Consider the following 14,319-nt stretch of genomic DNA (forward strand, 5'->3'; position numbering starts at 1 on the left):
GAGCTACTATAAGCATTCTTGTGCAAGTTTTTGTGTGAAAATAAGTTTTCAATTCATTTGGATAAATACCTAGGAGATGGATTGCTGGGCCATATTACAAGCGCTTGTTTAACTTTTTAAGAAACTTCTGAACTATATTTCACTTTGACAATTTACATTTTCAGTAGCAATATATGAGAATTTTAGTTGCTCTGCATTCTCACTAGCACTTAGTATTCTTTGTTTTTCTACTTTTGTCATTTTACACTAAGAAAAAATAAAAATCAGACAACACTGAATGCTGATGAGGATGTGGAGCAACTGGAACTCTGTGTCTAGTGTTATCTCATCAGAGTTGGCTGATAAAAGTTGAAAATTTTTCATGTGCATTTGCCATTGTGGTGAAATGTCTGTTCAAATTTTTATCCATTTTTAATTGGGTCAATTTGTTTTCTTAATGTTCAGTTTTAAGTGTTCTTCATATATTCTGGATATAAGTCCTTTACCAGATAACTAATTTGAAAATATTTTCTCCCAATCTGTAGCTAATCTTTTCATTCTTTTAACAGTTTCTTTCACAGAACAAAAGTTTTAAATTTTGTTGAAGTCCTTTTTTTTCCCTTTTATTTCTTTTTTCCTTTTTTTTTTCTTTATGAATCATGGTTTCAGTGTCATATCTAAGAACTCTTTTCATAACCCCAGGTCATGAAGATTTTTTCCTGTATTTCCTTTTAAAGTTTTATGTTTTACATTTAGTTCTAGGATCCATTTTGAGTTAACATTTGTGTGAGGTGTGAAGTTTAGAAAAGGTTCATTTTTCTTCCTTATGAATATCCAGTTGTTTTATTTATTGAAATGACTATTCTTTCATGTTTGAATAGCCTTTGTATCAGAAGTACTGGGGATTGAAACCAGAACCTCACATATGCTAAGTGTGTGATCTACTTCCATTGATCTAACATTTGTCAATACCCTTGTCTATCCCTCGCCAATTCAATTTCTTTAATAGTTATATAGGACTATTCAGGTTACTTATATAATATTGGATGAGTTTTAATAGCTTCTGGCTCTCAAGAAATTGTGCAATTTTATCTATGTTGTCAAATTTATGTGTGTAGATTTGTTCATATTATTCTCTATCCTTTTAACATCTGCAATTTCTGTGATAATATCCTCTTTCATTTTTGATATTGGTAATTTGTTATTCCTCACTTTTTTCTTTGTCAGTCCTACTAGAAATTTATCAATTGCATTGATCTTTTCAAATATAAAGCTTTTAATTTTCATTGATTTTTCCCTATTGTTTATGTTAGCAATTTTTAATTGATTTCTGCCTTTATCTTTATTATTGTATTGCTTCTTCTTGCATTAGGTTTATTTTGCTCTTCTCTCTAGTTTCTTAAGTAGTAAGCTTAGGTTATCAATTTGAAACCTTTCCTTATTTCTAACATAAGCATTTAATGCTCTACACCTCCCTTTAAGCACTGTTTTAACTGGAGATTTTGATGTGGTTTATTTTTATTTCTGTATTTTTCAAAATATTGTCTAATTTTTCTTAAGACTTCCCATTTGATCCATGCTTGTTTAGAAGTATGTTGTTTACTTTCCAAGCATTTGGAGATTTCCCAATTATCTTTCTGTTATTGTTTTCCAGTGTAATTCCATTATATTTGGAACACATGCTTTTAGCTAAGGAAGATGCCCATCTCTGACAAAAAATACAGTTTTGTGTGAATTTCATGAGCATTTCTTGCCCATAATGACAACTAAAATTTTTTGATTGGTAATAGAAATCTAGTGAATGATAGCTGAACACAGTCCAATCTCTTTTCTTCTGGCAGGTGGTCTGACTGACAGCTTGGGTATTTGAAGAACCTTACGAAGCTCATGCTGGATAATGTTAAGATGAATGAGGAAGATGCTATAAAACTAGGTCAGAGTTTTGTTTCTCTAATATTTCTATTAATATAAGTTTGATATTAAGAACAGTTAAGACTCTTTGACGCTGGCTGTTTCTATACAAGGCAAGTATACCCTTATGTCCTTGTGACTACGTTGGTGTTCCTTGACATTTTCTCCACTCCCATTCCAATCTCTCAGCACCCTTTTATGTAAATTGTACACCACCAGATTGTAACCCTTTTGGGGACAGAAGCCATGATATGTTTTTATCTCCCCAGCTGATTGACTATGTTTATATTTAAAACATAGAAGCAGGATAAAAAAGTTTATGCTGTATTTCATAATTCAATAAAACTTCATAAGTTGAATGAGACACAGGAATGAACGTGGACCACGAAAGTTTCAGGAATACAAGCAAAATGTGATTTATCAAAGGGAGCCAGGCCCTCGAGGACAGGGGGGATTCCCACTGAAGCTGTTTTCCCCCAATGTCCCTACTTTTTAAAAATTTTTTTGCTCTTTTCTCCTTCCTGTTTGCCCTCAGTTAAATGCTTTCTTATACATTCTTTTTCATTTTGGTTCCTGCCTAAAGACAACCCTATCCTACAATTTAAACATGACTGGCATTTTTTCATTATATAGCCTGCATGTGAATATCCAAATTGATTCAATCTTCAATAAACATTTATTGGATGCCTACAAGTTACCCAGAATAGCAGAGCTGGAAGGGGCCTGAGAGCATCTAGTTCAACTCTTATTTTACTGCCAGTGGAACTTAGAACAGTTTATTGACTTGCCCAGGGTCTCACCAATTATTACAAAGGGTTCAAAAATACCTATCTGAGACAATCTGGTGCTACCATTAAGGAATCAAAGCCTGGGACTGAATAAACCAGTCTAAATTACTATTTATTAAAGAGTTATTGCACAATAGACACTGAACTAGGTACTTTTACATACTTCCTCTTCTTGAATCCTCACAATAGTCCTAACATGTAGGTATAATCATCCCTAAAGCCACAGCTAAAAGACTGAATAACTTGCCCACATTTGCACAATTATTAAGTATGGGATCCAGGAATCAAACTGACTGCAAAATTCATGTTCACAATCTCTAAGCTATGTGTACTCTCATGACAACAATTAACATGTACCTACTCTGTGCCAGGCACCACACTAAGTACATCACATACATTATCTGCAACCTTCCCACAGTTCTTCAAGGTAGATATTATTAAAACAATATATTTTTTTCTATAGGTAAGAGTACCATCAAGATAAGGAAATATTTTAATTACACAAAGATATGCCCAGTCAATCTTAAACTCCACATCAGCTTTAGACCTAAGAACAAGGAACATTTCAGAATGTTTTCAACTGTATTTTTGACATAAATTCCACCTCATTAAACATGCTGCATTGGATGTTGTTTTCATTGTAAAGCATCAGGCAGGCCACGTATCCCACAGTCACAAGCAGGGTTCTACACTAGAAGCACACTAAGGAATGGAAGTTTCCGAGCTGCCCCTCTGAATTCAGCTTCCATTCCTCCTAAGATTATTGAGGGGATTAAAGGGAGTGTGCTCATTCAGAAAACTTCGTTCTATGAAAAAAGTATGGTAAAGATATATGTTGATACCCATTAAAATTCTACACATATACTATAGTTTTTTTTTCATGTTATTAAGAGAATGACCTGCTAAGTGAAATTTGTATGGTCCAGGAGACTGGAAAGTGATCATTGAAAGAAAAACAACTCTCCTTGGATTTTCATAGCTCAAGTTCTCTACAAAAAGAGCATGGCAAGGTCTCTGTGCAATTGTTTTTTATCTTCTTTTCAGTCCATTAATCTGCAGTTATATCAAATTAACTTGGTGTCCTAATGCATTTCCTTTCCATCTATTTGCAGCTGAAGGCCTGACAAACATGAAGAAGATGTGTTTACTTCGTTTGACCCATTTGTCTGATATTGGGGAAGGAATGGATTACATAGTCAAGTCTCTGTCAGCTGAACCCCGTGACCTTAAAGAAATCCAATTAGTCTCCTGCTGCCTGTTGGGAAATGCCGTGAAAATTCTAGGTAACTGCTGCATGCATTTACTGAATGAAAACAGTGTGAGAGAATATATGATACTTTTATACTAAGGCCCTGCTAAGTCTCTCAAATGGAGATTTAATTTTTAGAGAAACTGGAAAAGATAATAAAGACTTCTATGTAATATCTAGCCTGTTTTTAATAATCTTCTGTATGATTGGAATGAAAATTTCTTATAGATGACTGACAGGAAACAATCTCAGGATAAGTGAAGATGTTATAATTTTAAGAGAAGGTAAAGAGGAAGAAAATAAGAAATTGGTGTGTGAAACTTGACACGTGTCCTGTTACATAATAACTGCTTTATGAAAATTTGAACAAATGGATAAATAAATGATTGAGAAGCAGAGAGAGAAAGTTCCCTTAAATGTTCTCAGGCCTTCCAGTTCTCACCTATTGCCCTGTTAAGGTGGAGTTGGTACATTAATATAAGAGTTGAGTCTTTTGAGTTCCTAAAGGGTACATATACCAAATATGGAGAAACCTTTGCATATTTCTGGATAAACTGGACATGTTCAATTCACATATTTTTTAAATTTAGATTTTGGGAAAAAAAGATAATCTAGCCCTTTTAAAACAGAATACAACATAGCTAGGAGTCTGTAAGGTTTACTAAGGAAATCATTTGTATGTTAACATAAACCAAAAGCTAGAGAAACCCATGATTGGAAAAGGCCAGACAAACACTGGGGGCATGAGAATGATGAGCATACTACTTTACTTCTCTAATTGTCCTGAAGAGAGATAGGTTTAGAACTGAAAATATCAATTGTACCCTTTTTAAGACGAGTTCTGTGGGGTTTTTTAAAGCACCAAACCCCGGGAGTTTTATTCTAAGAAAACCCCAGAACCCTTTACTCTAAGAAAAGGATTCATATGATTGATTAAAAATAACAATAGCTAATACTATAACAAGAGTATGTACTCATTAAAAAATTATTTTTAAGGAAGCTTTTTTTCTAGTCAGTCTTGATAGGAAAAACTTCAAATAGATTAAACAACCATGATGAATATCTGTAATGAAGAAAAGAATTAAGCAGTTCTTAGCCACAGTGGTAGCATTTTATAATTAATATTTGCATGTAAAATAGTTTTCCAAATTTTTTACCTCAAAATATTTGTGTCTTTGTCATTAAAATACATCTCTTGAAGATAGCATGGAGTTGGATCTTGCTTTTAAAAATCTAATACTATTAATCTGTCTTTTAATTCGAGTGTTTGATCTATTTACATTAATGTAATTATTGATATGATTAGGTTTCCATCTGCAATTTTGCTATTTGTTTTCTATTTTTCTCATCTTTTTTTTTTTTTTTTACTTTCTAAGTTTTTATTATTAGCATCACAACCATGGCATTAACAGAATCATCTAAACCGAAGTACACAGAGAAGAGCTTATCTTACCTGTGTTTTGGTTCCTTTGTTTCTCCCACATGATAAGGGCATTTTAGAATTGGAAGAAACCTTACAGTTTATTTAGTTCCACTTCCACATTCTAAAGATGAGGCTTAAAGAAACAGAGTGACTTTCCTAAAGTGACATAACAACTGTATTCCAGGCTACTTTAGGTTTTTTGTGAATTGAAGGTTATTAGTCAGAACTAAAGAACAGGAAATAGCTGTTCATCTTTCATCCTCATGGCAACTGGGGGTTAAACCTACCCAGACACCTTTTGGCATAATTAAATCAATCAAGTCAAATAATGGTTTGTATACTATCAAGAAAGAAGGCAAGGACTCAGAATTCTTCTAATGATATTTTAAATGCATATACAGTTTCCTGAAAAGTCTTTTTGTTTTGGATTAATTTTTTCCCCCAGCTCAGAATCTTCACAACTTGGCCAAACTGAGCATTCTTGATTTATCTGAAAATCACCTGGAAAAGGATGGAAATGAAGCTCTTCATGAACTGAGTAAGATTGACAATTTAGCCAAAATCAAATACTCAAATAGTCAGAAAAGTGTACCCTGATCCCTGAGGTTTCTTTTACTAGGTGAACCTCATGTAAGTCATTTAGCTCCTTCTTAAACTGCCCTTAAGGCACACTGGCCCATGGCTTCTGAGTTACCAGTTTTCACGTACTTACTGTACCTGAGGCTCCCATCTCCTTGCCATCTCCTTGCCATCTCCGAGGGAGCTAATGTCTGAGAGTAAGTGATATTGAAGACAAATTTGCTTATGGAGTTAATGATAAGATTTTTAAGGTGTGATAATGATACTGTGATTAAGTGAGAATTTAAAAACCTGATATTTACTTCCTGTGATTTGCTTGAAAATAGTATAGAAGGAAATGAATTCAATGAGGATGAAGCAAGATTTTCCATGATTTGATGTTTGTGGAAAGTTGGCTTATTTGTATATACAGTTTCACTATACTGTTCTGTATATTTGTATATTCTTGAAACTTTCCATAAAAATATCAACAAAAAACCAAGTAAATTCTTACTGAACATTGAGTAGGCTGCAGAGATAAAGATCATTCCTTCTCCTACATCTCTTCATCCTTCATCAGTTTTGAGGTGGATCCAATTGTTGAACTGCCCTCTGGTTCTTCAAGTTGACAGGCTGCCCATCTTGGAAGAGCTGTTCTGATGCTGCCGTGGTGGTGTGATGTACGAATCAGCCTGACCAGGCTATTGGAGCAACTGGAGGGAGCCTCTCAGCTCGTCAAGCTTGGGCTGAAAAACTGGAGACTCACAGATGCAGAGATCAGAATTCTAGGTGGGTACACACACAGAGACAAGAGGAAAGAAGTTAGCCCTCACTAAGTTCTTCAGTTAGCTTGCTGTATTTAATTACTTACTTATTTAGTTATTTAGCACCTTGATTTATTTATTTGTCTCCTCTTTTTTAATACAAGTATATTGAAAGAGTTTTCACACATCTTAAGGAGGAAAATGATTTAAAACACTGGCCTGCCTTCAGGTTTTCAAGCATTTCACCTACAGTGTTTAAAGGAAAAATGTTCACGTTATCTGACAGGTGTATTATGTTAGGAATTGCTCTTCCTAGTCTTTACTATCTGAAATTCAGCAATGCCTCTCCAATCTTGGGAAATATTTTTAAGTCACCTGTTGGATATTCATAAAATGTAGAGGTAAGTGCAACTTTACCTAAATGGGGTCTCAGAATATCTTCAAGTAGCTGTGATATAATCCAGGAGCAGAGACACATAAATGACTGAAGATACCACTAGTCTCAGGCAGTTGATAAAGGATTCTCCTGCTCTCTGTATTAGTTATCAATGTCTGTGTAACAGATTACCCCAAAACTTAGTGGCTTAAAACATCTACAAACATTATCTCAAGTTTCTGTGGGTCAGGAATTTGGGAGTGGCTTAGCTTAGGCTCTGCCATGAGGTTGCAGTTTTGATGTTGACTGGGGCTACTTGGGACCTGCTTCCAAGGTGGTTTCTCACTTGGTTGACAGGTTAATGACGGCTGTTGACTGGAGGTCTCAGTTTCTCCTCCCTGGACCTCTCCATAGACTGCTTGCATGTTCTTACAACATGGCAGCTCACTTCCTGCAGAGCAAGAGATTCAAGACAAAATCAGTTAGAAGTTGCAGTATCTCTTATGACTTAGCCTTGGAAGATCACTTCCGGTCATCTATGCTGTGTCCAGTTGGTTACCCAGGTCAGCTCTATCCAGTGCGGAAGGGGTCAACACAGGGGAGTGAGTAATAGGAGGTGAGGATCATTGGAGCCACCGTGAAGGCTGACTACCATACCACCTAAGGCAAGGGATTCGTGAAAATAGCCTTGACTGCCTTCATTTCCCTCACAAATTGTCTAGAATGTATTTGTAGTATACATATCATAAAGCTTACCATTTTAGTCATTTTTAGTCTACAGTTTTGTGGCATTAAGTACATTCACATTCTTATGCAACTACCATTGCCATCCATCTCCAGTTTTTTAATTTACTCAATTGAAACTCTGTACCCATTAAACACTAATTCCCCTCTTTTAAAAATCTTCTCTCTTAGAGGTGCATATCCCTTTAAGTCTTTAGGCTGTCTAAAGGTTTTGACTTCATTAGTAATGCTCCAAGTTCTGGATCTTTCCTTCCCTTAATTTCTAACTCCACTTTCAACTCTTCTACCTGCTCCCTTAACCCATCAAATCATATCATCCTGAGTGTCATTCTTTCAGGCCCCTCTTCTCTTCCAGGTGATACTGGAAGCAGGTGGCTTCTATGACAGATGAATTAATTAGCTAACAAATAATCTCTCTCAGGTAACCTCATACTTAGTTGGAAAGCATATAGCTTTTCAAGGAGGCTCTTGGTGTGTGTAGAATTAGAATTACAGGTGGGGAGGCATTTTTAGGTAGAGATCTTTTATCATCTTTCAAACCTTTAAGTAGGTAGCTGCCTAATTTGCCCACTTCTGAGGCTGGCTATTGAGACTAGAAGAGATGGTGTGTTTATTAAGAACTAAGCTAGGCAGTAATTTGCCACTTCACTTTAATAGTCTAGGGCTGACTTTCTGAAATTTAGCTGTACTGATATACCCCTAAATGCAAGTGAAAAAATGACAAAATGAACAACTCAATAGTAGTAACTAATTTATTCTCAAAGTGTTTTTAAAAAGAATTTGTGGAATTACCATTATATCCATAATAAAAGATAACATTATTATCCCTGTTTTATAAGGAAAGCAGAGATATAAGAAGGTTGTTATACTAAAGCAGGGGAAAAGGTTGGAGACAGAGAGGAAGAGCTGATGAAAGGAGGGAGAGAGTGTAGGTGCTGACATGGCTCTCCTGCACCCATTTCCTCCACCTCCCAGAGGTATAAAAAGTAGTGTGCTTGGGTTTGAGGCATAAGCTGAAGAGTGAGAACCAAGCATGCTCTGCCTTTGGTCTCTAGCCAGGAGATGAGACTGCTATCTGTCAGGCCCCTCTAGAGACTCCATCTTTATGAAGTGGTTAGGTGCCTTGGTTTTGGAGTCAGACAGACCTGCCCCTCCCTCCCACTTGACAGATGTATGGCCAGCAGCAACTTAGTTAAGGTGTCTGAGCCTCAGAGACACCCATGTATATATATTTTGGTGAACATATGGCCACATTTCTGCTGGGTATCTACGTGGGAGTGGGTTTGGATTACAGGTAAAGATTATAGGTAAGCATATGTTCAGCTTATATGTCAGTCTTCCAATGTTCTTGTATCCAATTCAGGTTTTAAAAAACAGTGGTTTTCATTATTACACACAGATAGTACTTTATTTTTATTAGAGCAGTTACCATTTTAATTCAGAGAATGTGTTCATATATTTACCTGCCTCACTAAACTGTGAAGTCTTTGAGAAAAGGGCCCAGGCCATTAAACTTGGCATTTAGTGTATATCCCACAGTGGATGTGCAATAAATATTTTTTATGAATGAACAAATGAACTTACAGAACTTACACAATTTGCCATGAAATATAGGGTTCTTAGAACCTCAGGCTTTGTTATAGTAAATGCTATTTTCTTATACACAAAATCATCTAAAAATCCTAAAATATACTTTGCTACAATTTGACAACCTCTTTATACTATCCAAACCAACCAACTGTTCAAGCCTGTAGCATAAGTTTCCTGGCTTCGGCCCACAATACCTCTCTTGGATCAGGCTTGGCTTTGGGATTCCCATCCCCATTTAGTGAATGAGATGCAATATGCCTTGGGTAGGATAATAAAATGCAGACTGATAACAAGAGATGGGGAGTCTAATGAAATAAAGGCTACATAGGAAGAAGTAGGGAGGAAATGTCACAGGATGGGCAGTATTTAATGAGGTATAGGGTAGGTGAGATGCACTGAAGACATATGGAATATTTTGAGAAAAGTATCTTTTTACCAAAGGTTTTAGACACCCCCTGGCCCTAACTGAAACCTGGCTCTCCCCTACAGCTCTTGTAAGTAGTCACTTTTTATTCTCTTGATTATCATGCCTCTCAGAGTCCAAAGGCAAGGTGAGGTTCTCTTTGAGTCTTACTGCCCTTCCAGTCCACTCCTTCTCCAACCCCATTAAGGAATCCTGCTTCTGTTAGGCTTAGGCCATTTAACTGGACTACAGTTTGTCCTCTCTCATTGCTATGAACTATGAATTTCTTGTCACCTTTTCTTATTCACTAAATCTATGGCAACTGTCTTACAGAATTCTCACCCCCTAACTCTGATCATCAGCCTAGGAAACTTCACTTCTTATGGGACACTACTCAGCCAACACTCAGGAGCTTCCTCTTTGGTCCTTCCCTTCCATTCTCCTTCACACATCTACTCTGTGAGCATAAAATCAACAGATCATGAAAATTCAGTTAAAAGTGTTCTAAGATATTAAATTCAGGTAATCCATTCTCAAACAACAACCTTCTACATTTCCATCTTAGTTACTCAATGATGCCTTATCATCAGTTCATTTTACATCATTGGGACTTCCAATTCATTGAGCCCACTGCTATTTACCTATTTAATAGTCCCTGTCTCTCTTGACTTTCCTTCCCACCTGGTTTAAATTCCATCCTTTATCCTTGCAAAGATTCTTATCACAATAGCTGAGAGTCTTATGGCTCACAGTATTATGAGTCAGTTTAGGCAATGACATTTAGTGATGCATGCGTGTGATAGATGCAGTAATGAAATGAAGTGTAATGAAAGACGAAGTTTTGAATTAAAGAAAGACTACTTAATGAGCTCCAGGGAGAAAATGAGATGTGGAGGTGAGGTATGACACTAGATACAGTAGTTGAGGTGTATTTTGCTGGCAAAACTCCAAACCAAATCCAAGTTAAGGATTGTCCTTAACTTTCAACTTTTTCTGTACCCACACTCAAGCTACTGGGGAAAATCATACAAGTAGGCAGATAGGTACACTACAAGTTTATCATGACAAATTTCAACAAGAATATTAGAACCAAATAGTAAGAAAACCATTTATATATTGAAACTTGTGGCATGCAGGAAAAGCAAGGCTTAAATAATATTCTTACAGTCTTAGATATTTACATTAGAAAAGAAGAAAGGCTTAATGTTTCTAATTTAAGAAGGCAGAAAAATAAGAGTAAACCCCACAATAATAAACATAGCATAGATCATAGATCAATGAAATAGAAAATAAAAATACAAGAAGAATGATTAGTAAAGCTTAAAGTTAGTTCTTTAAAAAGAGTAACAAAATAGATAAAAGTTAAGCAGGACTGATCAAGAAAAAACAGAATGACATAAATAATCTCATTAATCAAATGGAGACATAAGCACATGAATGTTGGTAGTGTCTTTGTTCATTACTGCCAAATCATATATCTGATAAGGGACTACTATCTAGAATAAAGAACTCTTACAACACATTGTTAAAAAGAGAACTCAATGTTTTAAAAAGGCAAAGGATCTGAATATGCATTTCTCCAAAGAAGATATGTAAGTGGCCAATAAATACCAGAAGAGATGCTTAACATCATCAGCCAGCAGGGAAATGCAATTCAAAGCCACAGTGAAATGCTTCTTGCCACAAACTAGCATGGTTATAATAAGAAAGACAGATAATAACAAGTGTTGACAAGGACATAGAGAAATCGGAACCCTCATATGCTGGTGGTTGGAACATAAAATGATGGAGCTGCTTAGGAAAACATTCTGGCACCTCTTCAAATGGTTAAACATATAGTTACCAATTCTACCCTGAGGTGCCCAAGAGAAATGAGAATGTATGTCTATACCAAAACTTGTACAGCAATGTTCGCATGTTTAATAGTCCCAAAATGGAAACAACCCAAATGTACATCACTACTGAGTGGATAAACAACATGTAGTATATCCATACAATGGAGTATTATTCAGCCATAAAAAGGAATGAAGTATTAGGACATGCTACAACATGGATGAATCCTGAAAGAAACCAGTGAAAGAAACCAGTCACAAAAGACCAGTTACTGTATGATTCCACTTACATCAAATGTTCAAAATAGGCAAATCTATATAGTGACAGAAAGTGGGTTAATGGCTGCCAGTGTCAGGGATAGGATGTGAATGACCGCTAATGACTGCAGAGGTTTTTCTTTTCGGAGGCAGGTGGTGATTAAAATGTTCTGGAATTAGTAGTGCACAACTTTGTGAATATACTAAAAACCACTATAGTGTATGCTTTAAAAGGGTGAATTTTATGGTGTGTGTATTATATCCCAAAAAAAGAATAAAAGTATATACCAAGTAATTTTTTTAGACATACAGTACTTGTCAAAATCATATTTTTTTAAATATATAAGAATGATTAAAAAAAAGAATGATAAACTCTATATCAGAAGGGTAGTTTCTTATGGTCAGGAGCGGGCAGATGTGTAAAACAGGATGATACCACATTTTGGTAGATCTAAGTTTTTGCTCATGTTCTTGTTTTCAGGCTAAGTGATATTCATGAATCAGTGGGTGAAATTAGTGATCTATCCAATTCTGAATACTGGAGGTCCATTCAAACAATAAGCACAATTTCTCTTAACTTTTCCTGGCAATCATACTGTGCCTCTGTGTGCAGCACTCTACACAAAAGATTTCAAACTTTATTCTCCTCAATCCACCATTCTTCCACTATTTCGCAGTGGATGTGCTATTTTCCCGTTTCTCCTGTTACATGATAGTAGGTCTCTCCCCTCCTACCTAAGGACAGTCTCTGTGCTGTAGCTGTGCTTGAGATCCCAGTGCTGCCCTCATTCCTGTTCAAGGACATCATTTCATCAGTTATGTTCTGTTACTGGTTCTTTCCTATCAGTTTTTAAAGATGCTAAATTTCTCACATTTTAAATAAAACTCTCCCTCAATCTTATCTTTCTCCTATGGCTATCTTTCTCTCTCTCCCCTGCTTCAAAACAAAATTTTATGTACCGTCAGTACATCTCAACTTCCTGATGATCCTCTGCTTTTCACTCATTCCAGCTGACACTCTACAGCTGCATGTGGCTTAATTCAATGGACATTTTCCAGAGCGTTAGACTTACCTCTGTAAAAGTTGACACTGAGCACTCCCTCCTTTTCGAAATGTTCTCTTGACTTTCATGCTACCTTAATTACTTCTCAGGCTCCTTTGCAGTGGCAATTCCTCTACACAGATGTTAAATGATTCCAATTTTTCTTAGAGCTCGGTCCTAGGCTCTCTGCTCTTCTTCCTTAGAGATTACATTCAACCTTAAAGCTTTAATTGCCATTTAAAAATTCTGACTCCGCAGATTTTGTTTCCAGTCCATCAGCAATCTGAGAGTGCCAAATGGAAATTGTTGCTAGCTCAGGGATCTATTTCACCTGTTCTAACTTAACCCTTTTTAAAATGTCTTTCAATTTAAATGTTTGAGGTTGAACTCTATTTTCCAGCATGTTCTCAAAAAGACAGCCATCACATCTGAACTCCATTAACCAGTTTGTTCTCAAAAAAAGAACCACCACAGGTCATACTCCTGTTCTAGAAGCTCAGTGGTAAATCCTGGGCCCAGTCATTCTACCACATGTATCTTGATATTATATTTTTCTTTTCCAAGTGCTCTTTCTTATTTTCTAATGGTATTTTTTTAAAATTGGCATCTTACTTTTGTTGGGTTTAATGCAGAAACTTTTTAGGGTCTCTAAAAAAAAAAAAAACCAAGTGTTTGAAGTTCGTTTTTTCTGTTCCCTATGTTGCCTCATTTCTTGGAAGCTTTTTGTTTGGCTTTTGGTCTCTGTCTTCCTTGTTGGAGGCTGTTCTCAAACGTCTGGTATTCCTGTACTGTTCTCTTCACATTGTAGAGTGAGGCACAAGTTGACAGGAAGCTCTATGCTCCAGAGGAAGGGGGTTAGGTTCACTGTGGGTGGTCAGGAAAGCAAAATGGCTCTTCCTTTGTAGGGCCTTTCCGTGGAGGCAGCTCAGTTTCTGAGAAGAATCCTGTCTTGCTCCAGGACTTGCTAAGTCCAACTGCCAATGTTTTGAGAACAAAGTGGGGTTGGAAGGCCTCCTGCCCTTTGCGTGCTCCCAGGGCACCCTGACCTACCACAGCACTTATCACCCACCTAATTACTTTATAATGTATATTTTCACACTATATTGTAAGCCCAATGAGACAGTACCATGTCTGTCCTTTTCACATATTCCCAGCACCCAGCACAATCCGTGGTACACAGCAGGCACTCAAAAATGCTTGCTGGATGAATAAATGGTAAGAGTTCAGGCTCAGGGGATCCACAAGGTGGTCTCTGGCAATATTAGAGTTTTGTTTAAGATGTAGGAACCCTTCGATGATCAGAATCCTTCTACCTAGAGGATTTGAGGTTCTGCCTGGAATTTGGATCAAGCCACTTGCAATCTCTACAGCCCACTTACAGCCAACAGCTCTAAATGCCAC

The 14,319-nt window shown here is 36.5% G+C and overlaps 1 protein-coding gene across 1 annotated transcript in view; it reads left to right on the top strand.

The window, feature by feature from the left end:
- NLRC4 (NLR family CARD domain containing 4) overlaps positions 1–14,319 on the top strand; it is a 32,091-nt gene that overhangs the window by 16,133 nt on the left and 1,639 nt on the right. The window contains 6 exon segments of the mRNA XM_072937944.1: positions 1,821–1,841; positions 1,844–1,912; positions 3,791–3,961; positions 5,796–5,888; positions 6,534–6,560; positions 6,563–6,697. Coding sequence (XP_072794045.1) covers positions 1,821–1,841; positions 1,844–1,912; positions 3,791–3,961; positions 5,796–5,888; positions 6,534–6,560; positions 6,563–6,697 — 516 coding nt within the window.

This window comes from Vicugna pacos, chromosome 15 (assembly GCF_048564905.1).
Source record: "Vicugna pacos chromosome 15, VicPac4, whole genome shotgun sequence".
Classification (NCBI taxonomy): domain Eukaryota; kingdom Metazoa; phylum Chordata; class Mammalia; order Artiodactyla; family Camelidae; genus Vicugna; species Vicugna pacos.